Source organism: Tenrec ecaudatus, chromosome 1, assembly GCF_050624435.1.
Source record: "Tenrec ecaudatus isolate mTenEca1 chromosome 1, mTenEca1.hap1, whole genome shotgun sequence".
NCBI classification, from domain to species: Eukaryota; Metazoa; Chordata; class Mammalia; order Afrosoricida; family Tenrecidae; genus Tenrec; species Tenrec ecaudatus.
In genome coordinates, this window is record NC_134530.1 from 82877598 (window position 1) to 82892533 (window position 14936).

General features: G+C 46.3%; 1 protein-coding gene across 2 annotated transcripts in view; it reads right to left on the minus strand.

The window, feature by feature from the left end:
- DAB1 (DAB adaptor protein 1) overlaps positions 1 to 14936 on the minus strand; it is a 302544-nt gene that overhangs the window by 59238 nt on the left and 228370 nt on the right. For both annotated transcript variants that reach the window (XM_075539918.1, XM_075539914.1), the window contains exons 4-7: positions 7163 to 7294; positions 6426 to 6545; positions 5879 to 5917; positions 4329 to 4394 (exon numbers count right to left, since the gene is read on the minus strand). In XM_075539918.1, the coding sequence (XP_075396033.1) occupies positions 4329 to 4394; positions 5879 to 5917; positions 6426 to 6545; positions 7163 to 7294 (357 nt within the window). The remainder of the gene's footprint in view (positions 1 to 4328; positions 4395 to 5878; positions 5918 to 6425; positions 6546 to 7162; positions 7295 to 14936) is intronic.

Consider the following 14936-nt stretch of genomic DNA (forward strand, 5'->3'; position numbering starts at 1 on the left):
CCCTCATAGCTGTTCTCCTGTTTCAACTTCTGATTAGAGGGATCACCATTAAGCGGTCGGAAAACGCTTGGTACTGGGAGGCTCCACCTTGTTTGTTTGTTTTTTAATAGATAACTTTATCTGAGCACTCAGAGTGAAAGGCGATGATGATGAGGAGGAGGAGGAGGACGATGACAGCTTGGAAAAGGAGACAACTGATTTTCATCAGAAGCGCAGTTACTCAAGGTGTCTCCTTCCATTTGCTGGCATTATAAGGGTTTGAGTCCAGGGAGGTGGCAGCCTCCTGCTAGGCTCCCTGACAAGCTGCGTGGTGCTGTGTTTTACTTGGTGCAATGCATCCTTGCACCACATCTTACATAGTGTCCGCGACGGATGACATTAGGAAGGAAAGGGACCGAGCATTTGACCCAGAACCTGGTATATGCCACGGGCGACAAGTACGGCTTTCACTTTCATTGTGAATTGGGTGAACAAAGAATATCAGCTTGCCTCCCAACAATTCACGGGCAGTGTGTTCCATGGTATGGATTGCAATCTCATCATTTGTCCCAGGTCCTCCCTGCAGGTGTGTTGCCAATTTCCATTCTTCCCAACCCTTTTGAACTTTGTCCCAAGTGCTTTTCTGACCACGTCACACCTGGGGTCATGTCTAGGAGCCCATGGTCGAGCACCCTCATTTTATAAGCCCTGGGATTGAAACTCAAAGGCTATGTGCCCAAGGTCACCGAAACAGATCAACGATGAGGATGAGACTGCAGGACGACCTGCCTAACTCCGTAAACCTGAGGCTCTCCTTCCTGGGGAAGACACTTCACAGGGAAGGAGTATGTATGGGACACTTAGAAGCCTTTTTTTAAGAAAAAAAAAAAAGAAGAAGAGGAAGAATGAGCTCCTAAGGCAGCCCCTTAAAAGCCCAGCCTTACCTGTAGGCCAAAGAGCTTATCTCTTGTTAAGCAAATTGTGCCCCAGTGGAAAGGCTTAAATGGGAGAGAAGAATGACCAGAGGTCTTTTCCACAGAGGGTGATAAAATATTCATTCCCTCAATGGCAACTTGCTGCTAATGAGGAGCAAGTAGGAGAGCAGGGGGTCAGAGCTGTAAAGACAAGTGTGATTTTTAGATAGTGACCTGGTGGCTGGCACCGAATCTGATTGCAAAGCTTTAAATCCGGGAAGCTTATGCTGAACACAGCCTAGGACAATAGTCTGAGTTAGGTATTGACTGATGTGGAGGTTTCCGAGTTGTAGAAACCAGGCCAGGAGGGGAAGTTCTACCTCTGGCTGAGGGGTAGACCCTGGGCAAATGCCTTCTGGAGAGAGTCACTTTCTCTGTCTATATGGTGGGAATAAAGACTCAAAGCACCTAGGGTGGCTGGACCGATGAGAAGCCTGCAAACCTCTACTCACAATCAGACGTGATAAATGTTAGCAACACACACACAGAGGAAGTGAGAGCTAGAGAGAGAGAGAATTGCCTGGTAGACAGAGCAACCCATCATCTGTTTCTGAAGAAGCAGGGTTCTAGGTGACATGCTGGTTGCAATGAGTAGAAGAAAGCCTTGCTTGAGGGACTCTCCAGTCTGCCTGAGGGGCCCTTTGTGCAGATAAACAAACAGGGGCCCTGAGAGGGAAAGTCATCTTCATAGGGTGACTGGTGAATGTCTCCCTGCCTCTCAAAGGAAGGCTCTGTCAGGGTGTAACCTAATTTCTGATACTAAGCATATAGGCAACTTTTCATAATCACGACTTTGTGCACCATGAAGTGAAAGAATAAAGTTTGACTGGCTGAGCAGTCCCTTGTACGAAGATCTCAAATCCACACACCCAGATTCTACATTCTGTCACCCAGGAGGGCGTCCCTTCTAAGAGTCCCATTGTGCACGCCAGACTCAGGGCACCAACACATGGCTGTTTCATTTTCACAAGATCAAGGCCATCAGGGAGAAACGATTCCTCACTCTTCTAACTGGGGAAACCGAGCCTCAGAAAGAGCAGATGCCTTGCCTGTTACTGTCCAGCCATGAGTAGCTGGTGAGAGAACCGGAATGGGAGGCCAGCTCCTTAAGCTGTTCTTCCCAGGACCTTCGGCTCTCCCTACCACACTATCCTCCCACACCTTCCTCCTACACCATCCCCCCACACCATCCTCCATGGGCCACACAGGGGAACGTTGTCAATTGCAGCTTCAGTCTGGATACAGAAGCTTCTTAGAGCAAAAAGCCTACTTCTATTTTCCAAAGTGGTCTCTCTTCACAGGAAGGCTTTGGTCTCTCATCAGACACTGCAGGTTTATCCTTTAGAATCTGACATTGAAGACACATTAAGCCAAACTCCCAGGCAGAACCTTAAGCTTGATTGGACTCTGGATGGAGGCAGGGGACAGTTCGAGTCGTACCTCCCAATGCTGGTTACCACTCGAGTTGCTGGGAGAACTGAAATTGTGCTTTGGTCCTCTAAGTGTCTTATGCAGTTGATAAAGAATTGAAAAAATATTCTCTTCTAATTTCACAACCATTACCTACAAGTGAAGTCCTTTTTTGGGGAGGTGGGGTGCAAACAAACTGTCAGTGCACTTGGCTGCCAACCAAGAGGTTGGGAGTCCCCGTCTATCCAGAAAATCCAACCCAAACCAAACCAAACTCACTGCCACCAAGTCCATGCCAACTCACAGAGACCTACAGCACAGGGAGAACTGCCCCTGCGCGTTTTGATACCGTACCTCTGCATGGGAGTAGAAAGTCCGTTATTTCTCCTGAGAAGTGGACTGGGGGTTTTGAACTGCTGAACACAGAGGTGACCACTATGCCCAGAAGTACCTAAAAAACCCCATGGAGCACAATCTGACTGTGACACACCCGGAGTCACCATGGTTTGTCAGCGGCTCGGTGGCAGTTCGTGGACTTGATACTCCAAGTACTGAAACTAGGAGTATTTGCACAATGGCCTGAATTAAAACATTAAAATTGCATATTACTTTCCCCCCTTTTTCTGTAATGTTTGCATTTTAACCCAAGATTGAAATTCCAATTAGTGAAAAAATAGAGGCCTATCTCTTGGATATGCTGCTACGGCTCAAAGGTTGGAGGGGAATGCAGGATGGCAAGAGCGTAGGCTCTGCCTTCAGATGCACTCCCGGCTCAAATCCTGCCTCTCAGCTGTACAATCTCAAGGAAGCTACGCAACTTCTCCGAGCCTCTGTGTCTATGTACAAGTGGGATGAAGATACCTATATTACAGAAGTTTGGTAAGAATCAAATGAGTTTTGCTTCTCACTCTGGTTAGAAAGTAATTTTTAAAAGGCCAGGCTTTCTAGCGGAACCCTCAAGCCCGTACCTCTTCAGGCTCGGTCCTGAATTTCCCTGTGGGCTTAATTTCCAGTCTCGCAGAGGCAGGCCTCTAGGGGGACCACACTAGGAGGGATGCGTTCCTTGGCATAATCAAGCATTTCAGATCAGGGAGTAGCATTTGCCTGGGGACAAAGTTCAGCAAGTAGGAAGGTTAGGAAACAAGGAGAAGCAGGGGTGAAAAGGGATAGCTGATGTTAAAAAGTGCCATCCATGACATGAAACAGGATGCGGATAAATCACTGAATGGAAAACAGATTAGCTTTGTAAACCTTCACCCAATTCACAATAAAGCCCTTTACAAAAAATGTGTTCTGTGTTTACAAAAAATGTGTTCTGCACACTGTAAACGATTGAAAATATTAATTTATAGAAGGGAATGGATAAAACATCCAGTGTTCTGTCTTTTGAAGGTTTATTTAGTTATTATTTCCAAAGTTGTTTTCAAATAGCATATTTGAATGTGCACTTTATTTTTAATAGCAGGGTTGACTTTTTAAAGAAATTGATGAGCAAATGATCTTGAGACATGAGAAACCTGCTGGTATAAGGACAACAACCCTGTAACGCATGACTTTACGTACGCTAACGTATCAGCAAAAGATGAGGCAGCTTCACGGAGTCCGTGGAGAGACAGAACGAAAAGATCATGGAACCGGAAGCCCCATCACAGAATGTTAGAGCTTCATGTCTTCTTAACATAATTATGACCCATTAAAAATTAAAACACTGCTCCCAACTGGCCACTAAACCTTTCAACAACAAGGCATGAAAAATCCGGGCAAATTAAAACCACCACAATAATATAAACACAACAAAACAGAAACCTGGCAAATTGTAGGGCGAGGAACAGCCAGTCCATGCAATCCTGGAATGACTGCACTAGCTCGGTAGACCCCTGAAAGTGCGACCCCTGAATTCTTAAGACCCTTCCATGCATTTGCTAGTAGTGATACAGCGGTTAAGAGAGGCAAACAATTCTATACCTGATAAATGTTTTCTTCCGTTTCGGGATCACGGATTGGCTCGTGTCCAGCCTCAAACACAATGTACTATAACAGGAGCAGCCCGAGAGGACAGGTCAGAGGTGAGAAAAAGAAAGAGGAAAACAGGCATTTGGAATTCATGAGCTAAATCACAGTGAGCAAGATGTGCGTTTTTCTTTAAAGAAAAGCCCCAAAGGCCTGAAGATCAGCCCCTTAGTAGGGGTTACAGGGCCCGCAGGTCTCTGAAGAGAACCTCCACTGTCAATAGCACTTGACCTCAGCAAGGTGTCAGTGGGTTGGCTCCTCACTCTCGGGGGGGGGGGGGGGGGCTCTCTCAGGAATGCTTGTCCCCCCCCCAAACCTGGGTGACAGCTTTTGTCTCCTTTGAACCCTAAGACCCAAAGTCTGGAGGAAACCCTTAAATGTTCAGAAGACCCTCAAAGACACCCCCCTGCCCCCAACCCCCTTACCCTGTAAATACCACCTCCGTTTGCATTTTAAATCTGGAAAATCACATTGTGCTTGTGCATGTTTCCGATGCCAAGAAAGCATGGGCGATTTCAAAAAAAAGGGAAAGATTCTTGTGAGCCAGTTCGTTGGGGGCTGAGCCTCTGTTCAAAAGGCCCCCCTTGCCTATCCAGATCCCTAAGCAAGAAGGAACTTTCATAAGGTCCTTTTGGGGTCTTTTGACTTTCTGAGCGACTTCTTCAGCTTCGGGCTCCCCGTGCTAGTTTACTCTTGGTCTCATAGCACCAGCTGTCTGCAGGGGCAGAGACAGCCACCTCTGTATAGATCAGTGCACACAGCACACACACGGCTGACACACAATGACACGTGAGCCTCGGAGCTGTAGGTTCAGGATGTCTATGTGTCGATCTTTGGGCTCCCTTTTCTGTAAGTACAAAGAAAGGGGAGTTTCTGCTCGCTCTTTCCCACATTTCTGCAGAGGCCACAGTCCTTGGAGAAGAGTTGAGAGGATGCTCCAGATGGTGGGGCGGGGGGTGCGTGGGGGGCAGGAGGGCTCTGGGTTCCTCCTTTTGCTCCTCACAACCATCCCAGGGTCAGGCTGGCTAATCGGGGTCCAGAGACTTGTCCTCACTGCCGCTCTAGCTCTACAGCTTACAGACCTTCCTCTGGGTTTGCTGTGTTAAAATGCAGCCAAAATGCCAGCCCTCCTCTCCAGCCCTGACCGCAGAGAAGCCGCCTCATTACTCATTCTCTCGCTAATGAACTCAGAATATTCAATAGGCTCTTGAAAGCCTTCGGCTCTGGGATCAAACTTTTACAGATTGTGGAAGGTGGCTGAGGCAGGGGCACTATGGGAGAGGCATGTCTCCAAATCCCACTTTCCTGGTGCAGGCCAAATGTCTGCTCTGTTTTTATGGAAATTTGCTCCTAGAGGGGCTGGCAGATGGGTCTCCCCCTCACACATCACCCCAACCCCTGTGCAGGCTCTGCAGCCAGGGGATACTTCAGGGATCTGGCACACTGTCTGAACCTTAGGCCTAGCCTGTCCTGAACTGAAAAATAGACTATGGTTCCGGAATTACCTGGTACACAGGATCTTCAACATCCTCTTCCAAAATTGTCTACGACAGAGTGACAGGCAGGAGGGTGAAGGGCAGAGGACATAAAGGGGGAGAGGTGAGACCGTATTCAGAAATCACAGGACAGCACAGAAAGCAGCTCTGGGGGGGACTGGCTGGTGGGCCATTAAGGGAGAAAAAGACACAGAAAAGGCAAACACTCATATAGCCCTCCCCTGTCCCTTTAACATCACCTGCCCCACCCCCTCCCACCCCCACCCCCACCTCCACCCTAACCACAGCCAAAGCAATGGCGTCTCTTGGCCCTCTTTCCCTACAAACTTGCTCTGGATGAAAGACTGCACTTTCTCTGAAGGATGGGGAATCCCAGGGCATACGGGGTGCTTTCTAACTCTAAAGGCTTGCTCTGGGTGCCTGGAGTTTACAGGGGACCCGTTCATCTTTGGGATTTCTCTCTGGTAGAGGGAGGAGAGCCCCTGACTGGCAGCTTTCACACCTGTTTCTTGTAAGCCCCATCTTCTCCGGCCCTAGGACCAGTTCGCAAGTATACCTGGTACACAGCTTGTTCACACTGCTTATCCTTCTGTGCCTTTTTTTCCAATTCTTCTCTTTGCTTCAGTTCATAAATGAGTTGAAAGAGATCTCGCAAGTCCAGAATAACAGGTTCGGCCTAGAGTACAAGGTTTGAGTAAGAGCATTCAATGAAAATGACTGGGTCGAGGTCACCAATTTTTGCTACATCTTGTAGTCCTTATTACTTATTACCTTGAAAGCCTTCCCTCCATAATTAATTCTACCTTGTTTATGTTGGTTTAGCAAATTGTATCTAGGCTAAAGTTCATTTCTTCAACTAATTATATTTGCAAATTCATAATAATCATAAGCATAAAAGGCATTGCTTTTATTTATTAGTAATTTCACATACCGTGAGATTAGGGTAGGCCTGATGGCAACCACAGAACTTTGCTTTCTCAGTTTTCCTCTTTAAATGAGGCTACGAGGTCAAGGAAAGCTGTTTGTACACGGAGCCTCCAGTTTAATCAGAAAGGGAAATAATTCGTCATTAGGCAATACCCACTGGAAACAAACAGACCGACTTCATGGGTACGGATGGGGTGTTTTGCTCCAAGCTGGTCCCGGGTTTGAGACGGGAAGCTGAGCATCAGGTTCTAGGGAGGACGCCTCTCTAGCTCATCGTGCAAGACCAACAGACCAACAGACCAACAGACCCGCGATGCTCTCCCGAAGGGAAAACAAGGAGCCACTGGCCTGGGTGGAAATACTTACCGCCTGGGCCGTTTTTATAGCCACGAATCTGTGATTTCCTTCCTTCCCACAAACGTATCCAAAGGCCCGGTGGTCGGTGATGTCCTTTGCAATGTAGGATATTTCGTGCACAGCGTGATGGTGCTGAAGGGCCTTCAGGGACAAAAGGGAAACGCCTATTTTGTCAGACCGTTCCTCTGAGCTGGTGATCAATAAGAGAAGTGTTTTTGCAATGTGTGAACAAGCCCGGAGGGTTTGGGAAAAGCTGTCGGGTCCAGATGGGAAGCAAAGGAGCCGTGGCTGCCCTTGAGAAATGGGGTCTCCCCTCCCCGGTCCAAATGCTGGGACCCGACAGAGAAGCAGGACTGCTCATATGCTGAGCGTGCGTCTGCAGGGAGGGCTGCACCCAGCAGGCCAGAGCCAGCGGTGTGCAGTAGTGTGCAGGCTTTGCGAGAGCCTTCCTCATGACGCAGCCGGTCCAACTTCTGGCCGGATTGGCACCCACTTTACAGACCCGGGACCTCGCTAGTCCCGGTGCAGGCTGTGCACCGCACGACTCCAAGGGGTGCCTGTGCACGGAACCACAGGTTTGCATGGTTTTCACACAACTTTGCTGGCAGACGGTGCTAGAGAGTCTTGAGACCGGAATCCCACTCTGTTTGGTCCACGCAGTCACCATTTGAGTGGCAGGGGGTGCGGGGGCTACATGTGTCTCTTAGCCTTCCAATGGATTAGAACCTCCTTTAGCCATGCCCATTCTGCTCACCATTGGCCCCGTTCTGACCGCTCTTTGAAAGGCTCTTTGGAGCCGCACCACTGCTGAGAAAGCTTCTCTGAACATGGCTTGCGTTCTGCTTTCTGCAGATATAATCCCGCCTGCTTTTGAGTCTCCATAGAGAACTGTAGGCTCCAGAGATAAGGACACACCGGAAGGAGCCACTGCCTACCGCTCCTTGCGTGTCCTGCCCTCATGGCTCATCTGTTTCTGACATCTTTCCCAGATGCCTGCTCTGTCTTTCCCACCAGGCTCTGTCCTCCTCATCTCAGCCAGGCTAGCACCTTGCAAAAGTAACGGGGGATCCATGATCGGTAATTTGAAAATATCATGAAACCCGTCTTCCTGCTGTTATCATACCTTTCGACAAATAAGTGTTGCTTTCTGTTAGGCCATGGTGAACTTCCGGTTACTTCCCGGCATTGAAACGACTGAACGCGCCTCTCACTAAACAGGGGCATGGTCTGTAAAGGTTTGAATGTGCCCGTGGGATCTAGATGATGTGTCAAAGTCATTATAAAGGTCTTTTCTTTATCCTGGGAGTCAAGGGTCTGGATTTCTACATCCTGTGTGACCACAGGGCAATCACTGGACCTCAGTCTCTGCAGGTATCGAAGGATGGACCTTGATTAGATCCGTGACAGGCATCTCTGACTCATCGCATCCCTATGTGTAACAGAACTGAACACCGCCTGTTCCTGGTAGAACTGTTACGGTTAAGCTCACTGTGGAGCTACTGTGCTAATCCATCCAACTGAGAGTCTTTCTCTGTTTTGCTTTCCACCCACTTTACCAAACCAGATGCCCTGTCCTCGAGGTTGGTCTTTCCAGACAGTATGTGCGATGAAGCCTTCCCGTCCTCAAATCTAAGGAACATTCTGGCTCTACACCTTCCATAACAGTTTCGGGTGTTTGAATTCTTCTCCAGCTTTCCTTACTCAATCTCCAACGTTCACGTGTGTCTGAGGCAAGTGAAAATGCCATGGTTTGGGTGAGGAGCACTTGAGTCCTCAAAGGGACACCTTGATACCCAAGACTTTAAAGAGGTCTTGCACCGTAGATTTGACCAATGCAAGCATCGTTTGATTTGGGGGGGTGCGGGGATGCCATTAAGAGTAATCAAAGGGGCCAGGAACGGCTGTCAACATTTGAAGGCAAAAAAAGACCTTTATGGCTACTCCTAGGAAGTCTGAGCATTTCACCGTGTGTGCAAATTGTGAAAATGCCAAGTTTGAAATTATATCTGGTTATTATTGTTGTATTCCTTAACCCACGTGTGTACATCCTCGCTCATTAGTAATTAGTTATGGATTCAAATAATCCAACCAAGAAAGCGAATGGTGACATATCTCTCAGCAGACAAAAATATGTCCATTGCTTGGTCCATGGAGAGAAGTGTCTGATGAGGGAAGTCAGTTGGGTCAATGTGAAGAATCCTTGGACTAAAAGACCATTGCCGTCCACTCATTCCCAAGAGGGACGCAATAGGAGCGAGGAGATGTGCCCCTAGCTTCTTTATGGAACTGGGCTGCCACATTTTCTCCCACGGAGTTGTTGGTGGGTTCAAATCACTGACTTTACAGTTAGAAACTGAGGGCTTAATCACAGTGCCATCAGGAACTAGAGATCTGGGGAGACCTTGTTCTGGTTTCCCAGATCCTGGAAGTCATGAGTGCCTAAGACCTCACAGCTGGGCGCCAATTACTGGCGCCTTGGGCTCTCATGATCTTAGGTCTGGGTTTCTGGCCATCACTGTCTGAAGCACCCATTTCCCAGCCATTTGCCATCTTTCCAAGGCTCTAACCTTTTGAATCATTTTTCTTTGCTGCTTTACCTTCACCTTCCAGAGTCCGACCAATTTACTGGCCATTTTGACTACTCCGTGAGTTGGCATCGACTCTATGGCATGAATTAGGTTTTTGTTTTCTGTTTGACTCCTTTTGGTCATTTGGCCTGTCTGTCTGTCTAGGTTGTCCACTGGCCCCTGGACAGGATGAAGCGTAGAGAATAGAATCACTACCCAGTCACTCAGCCCCTCACATTGCAATAAGATAACTAGATAATGCTAGTGGATTTTTGACACAAAGAAGGCTGGAGAAGAAGGAAGTGTTTGTTAGTAAAACAATCAGGGTGTACTTATTCTTGTTTTATTAAGAAGACATATTTAGCTAGCAGAGGAAAATTGCTCCAAGAGCGGTTGCTTTTTTTTCATGGTGCTAATGATGCAAAATTGATGAGATTTACATTCACGCAATATGGGGGTATTGATTTATAGGCTTTTGTGTGCTCAGATGGTAGGCAGCAGGGGAAAGTGAGAGACAAAGATGTTCTTCTTTTGCTGTCCTGAAAGCATTTCTCTGTAGAATGTGAAGAATGTTATCCACGTCTCCTATTAAATCAGAGTTTGACGACAGTGTTTTATTGATTGCCAAGTGGAATATTGCTCTAAAATTAAACTGCGATTAGAAGTCTTCCTGGTGGAATTAGATTTGGAGATGATTGTGCAATGGTAAAATATCACCTACCATGCAAGAGAGCAGATGGAGATGTTTTAATTTATCCGCAATTCCTCATTAAGTGTTTTAAAATCAAAACATTTTTAAATGCTGGGTGATACCTAATATCGCCTTCCAAGGTGTAACTGTGTGTGCGTGAAGTGTTTAAAGATAGTTGTGATATTATCTTTTCCCATGGCGGGTTTTATGACATGCTAAAAAAACAAAAAGGAAAAGAAAAGAAAGAAAGATCGCTCTTCAAGTACCCAATTCATTTGGAAACTAAGAACTGGAGAGAAGATTCAACTTCTCCAATGTTAAACCATGTTAATCATATGGCTAACCAGGTTAATCATAGTATACCCACTGTTGTCACATCCACTCCAATTCACCGTCACCCTGAAGAACAAAGTAGAATTGCCCCATAGGGTTTCCAAGGCTGTAATCTGCATGGAAGTGAACGGCTTCTCTCTTCTGAGAAAAGAAAAACCCAAACACCCAGGCCAGGTGCAGCCTCTTCTTACTCATGACACCCATCCATTTCAGAGTAGAACCGCATTCCGTGCCTCTGGTCTTTCTGAACGAGGGGGGTCAGACCTATCTTCTACAGGGCCTCTGGGTGGATCTGAAATTCCAACCTTCTGGTCCTTCATTTGTTCCATGCAAAGATGTCGTCATACACGGGAAGTCCTGTCGATAAGGGGAAAGAGTAGACTAGGCAGACAAAGCTGAGTGTGCCAAGGCATCGAGGTCCTCGGGCTAGCACATGGTGGTGAACATCTGGGCATATGATTTCTTCACACATTGGGCACATCAGATGCCTGAGATGAGGACTCATGTCTGGCTGCCCTTAGTGTTACTCCATTCTGAACAACGCTCCCGGGAAACAGTACGTGCTAAGCTATACTTGTTGAAAGAAAAGAAGGAAGGAGGGAAGGAGGGAGGAAGAGGAGGAAGAAAGGCAGGATGGAAGACAGGAAGGAAAGGCAGGCCAGGGCATGAGGATGCACACACACAAGGATGGTGCTCAGTAAGCGCTCCCTGAATGAATGGATCAGGCTCATTCATAACCTTCCACGTAGAAGGATTCATTCAATGAACATAGGGTTTCTTATCTGATCATCATTAAATCTTTTTCTTAGCTTTTCCATGAGCCATTTACCAATGCTTAAATGAAGTATCAAATTGTTTGGAGGGTTACTGTCTGACAGAATAAATTACAGACCAGACTTAATTTGTAGCATGGTTCAATACAGCCAATTACATACAGTATGGATTAGGATGTCCTCAACTGTAGACTTTACCATTAGCTTAAAAAAAAAAGAAGAAATTCTACCCCGTTTCTCCTTCCTCTGATTACGGTGTGTGGGTGTGTGAGTGAACAGGAATGTGTGTTTTCCCAAGGCAACGCTATTCACAAGAGAAAGATCCACCAGGATTCAAATGAGTTGACAACAACAACAACGAAAAACAAAACAAGAAAGCAGATAAACTGATAGACCCAGCACAAAAATAGATACACGAAGAATACACTATTTCACACTACAAGCAATTACAGTAGTTAAAACTTCACAAGACAAAGGGAGGCGCAGGCTCATTATAAAGATCTTTCTCTTTTCTAACATATTTTTGGATGCCGATGCTGTAGCACAGTGCCAGCCAGGCTGGGAGGCAACCTCTGCACCACCCCCAAGGACCCCACCGTCGCTTGCTAAGTGGATCAGGTCAGAATGAATTCTTCCCTTGGACTGGCATCCTGATATCTCCTAGAAAGTCTGACCCAAGGCTAAGGCCAAAATTCCAAATAAACTAGTCTGTAGCTGAAGAGGCAGTGTGATATTCAAGGAACGAACACGGACTCTGGAGCCAAAGAGAATGCATTGCAAACCTAAGCTCTCCGCCCTTTGTACATGTAAGCTCCTATGTGCAGCTCTGGGCACACGGCTCTAACAGCGCGTGCTCTAGTTTGTCCTTTTGTATATTATGAAGAACGACAGGGGCTCTACGGCTATTGGAAAAGCTAAACGGATTCAGATAATTTAGAGGTATACATAAAATATCTCCCCTGCCTCCCCCCACCAAACTGTAGAAAACAGACAACAGCCAATGCTGACAAAAATGTAGGAACTAGATATTCTCCCAGGCTTCTTGTAAAATGGAGCTGCTGCGAGACTTGGGGTTACTCTATGCAAAAGGGACAGGAGGACCTGCGGTTTTCCAAGCTGAAAAAAGCAACCCTGAAGAAACCATTTAATCCTTGAGTTGCCATATTGAAGAATTCTATAGGCAAATTATCGAATGATGTAGGAAACATCAAAAGAAGATAGAAGAAATACACAGAATCACTGTACCAAAAATAATTGGTCGATGTTTAACCACCGTAGGGAGTAGCATATGATCAACAATCGATGGCATGGAAGGCTCCAGGATCTGACAGACTATCAATTGAGACCATTCAACAATGAATACACAGCTGGAAGAGCTCGCTCAGCTACTCACAAGACAGCTACCTGGCCAACAGACTGGAAGAGATCCATATTTGTGTCCATTCCAAAAACAAAAAAAAGTGATCCAACAGAAAGCATAAATTATCAAACACTACCATTAATATCACACATAACTAGATTTTATCAAAAGTAACTCACAAAACAGTTGCAGCACTTAATTGATTAAGGAGCTGCCAGAAATTCCATCTGGATACGATAGAGGATTTGAAATTGTGGGTGTCAAGGATGACATCAGATGGATCTTTGCTGCAAGCAAAGAGGACCAGGGAGATGTTCACAGGTGCCTTATTGACTCTGAAAAGGCATTCACCTGTGTGGATCACGACAACCTATGGACAGCAATAGGAAGAGAGGGAATTTCCCAGCATTTCATTGCGTTCATGCAGAACCTGTACGTAGACTGATTCAAACATGTAAAGGGGATACTATAATTTACAATCAGGAAAGGTGTGCATCAGGGATTTTATTTTTTCATCACAAACAGTCTGTGTGCTGAGCAAATGATCCATGAAGAACGTGGAACAGGATTGGAGGAAGATTCATTAACAACTTGTGACAAGCAGCTGACACAATCTTGTTCACTGAAAGCCAAAAGAATTTGAAGCATTTACTGATCAAAGCCTTCAGTATGGATTACAATATAAGGAAAACAAAACATCTCAAACGGAACCAATAAACAACATCGTGATAAATCGAGAAAAGACTGAACTTGTCAAATATTTTCTTTTATTTGGACCCACCATCAGCACTTACGGAAGCAACAGCCGAAAATTCAGATGATTTCATGGCAAAAATGCTCTCTGAATGTTAAAGAACAAAGACTCCACTTTGAGGACTAAGGTGCAGGCCAAATCAATCACCTCCTATGCATGTGGAAGCTGGCCAATGAATAAGGAAGACCAAAGAAGACTTCAAGCCTTTGAATTACATGATGCCTTTGCAGTATTAATGATGGAAAATGTTGACTGTACCATGGGATGCTAGAAGGATGAACACATTTGTCTGCGACATAGCCAGAATGCTCCTTAGAAACAAGGATAGTGAGACTTTGTCTCCTGCACTTTGAACATGTTATCGGGAGGGTCCACTCTCTGGAGAGAGACAACATACTCGGTAGAAGGTCAGCAGAAAACAAGAAGATCCTCAAAGAGATAGATTGGCACAGGGACTGCAAAAGTAGGCTCAGAGACAGTAATGATTCTGAGAAAGGCACAGGACTGGGCAGAGTTTCATTGTGTTGAACACAGGGCCACTGGGACAAAACCGACAGCTCCTAACAGCAATGTTCTTTGGAAAAGAAGGCAACAACTGCATAAGATGACTTTCAGGTTCTGTATGCTTTTCAAACACGCATTATCAACCAGAACATTGAACCAGGACATTCAAGTTCAACCCCAACTGAGACTTTGTGTTTCCACCCAGATATGTACTATCCCGGGATCTACGGATTAGCAAGATCCCCAGATGATCCGTATTGGTCCCAGTTGGATGAGTCCTTTATAAGGATCCTCTGGGAGATGTTGTCCAAGTATAGATTGTGATTCAGTACATTGAGGCTTATTGTTTGTGGTCAGGTACTATCAAGTGGGTCTGGCCCTCGCTCCTGGCTCTCTCAGAGACACAGAGAAGCTAAGGCAATGAACACATGCAAGATTCACTAGGAAGTAAACCGCAGAAACAGCTTGGTAGTTGTCCTCTGTACAGCAAAAGGGAACACCGCCCGGAAATGAGCGAGCCTCCTAATTGGTCTTATGCTTCAGCTCACGGTAGCCATTGGGCCAGTCCGTCTTTGATCTTCCTCTTTCTATTTCATCCAGCACAATGTGCTCCTCCAGGGGTTGGTCTCTCCAACGTATAAAAGCAAAACAGGCAGGTAGGAAGGGGACTTCTCTCCAGGGGTGTTGAACTGCAAAGCAGCTTCTGGAAGCCCTGCTATAAACACACAGGTCTGGGGAAACGTGTGGGAAATCCTGCCCTAAAACCAGGGAGATGAACTAGTTAACGAGCTCAGTGCACCC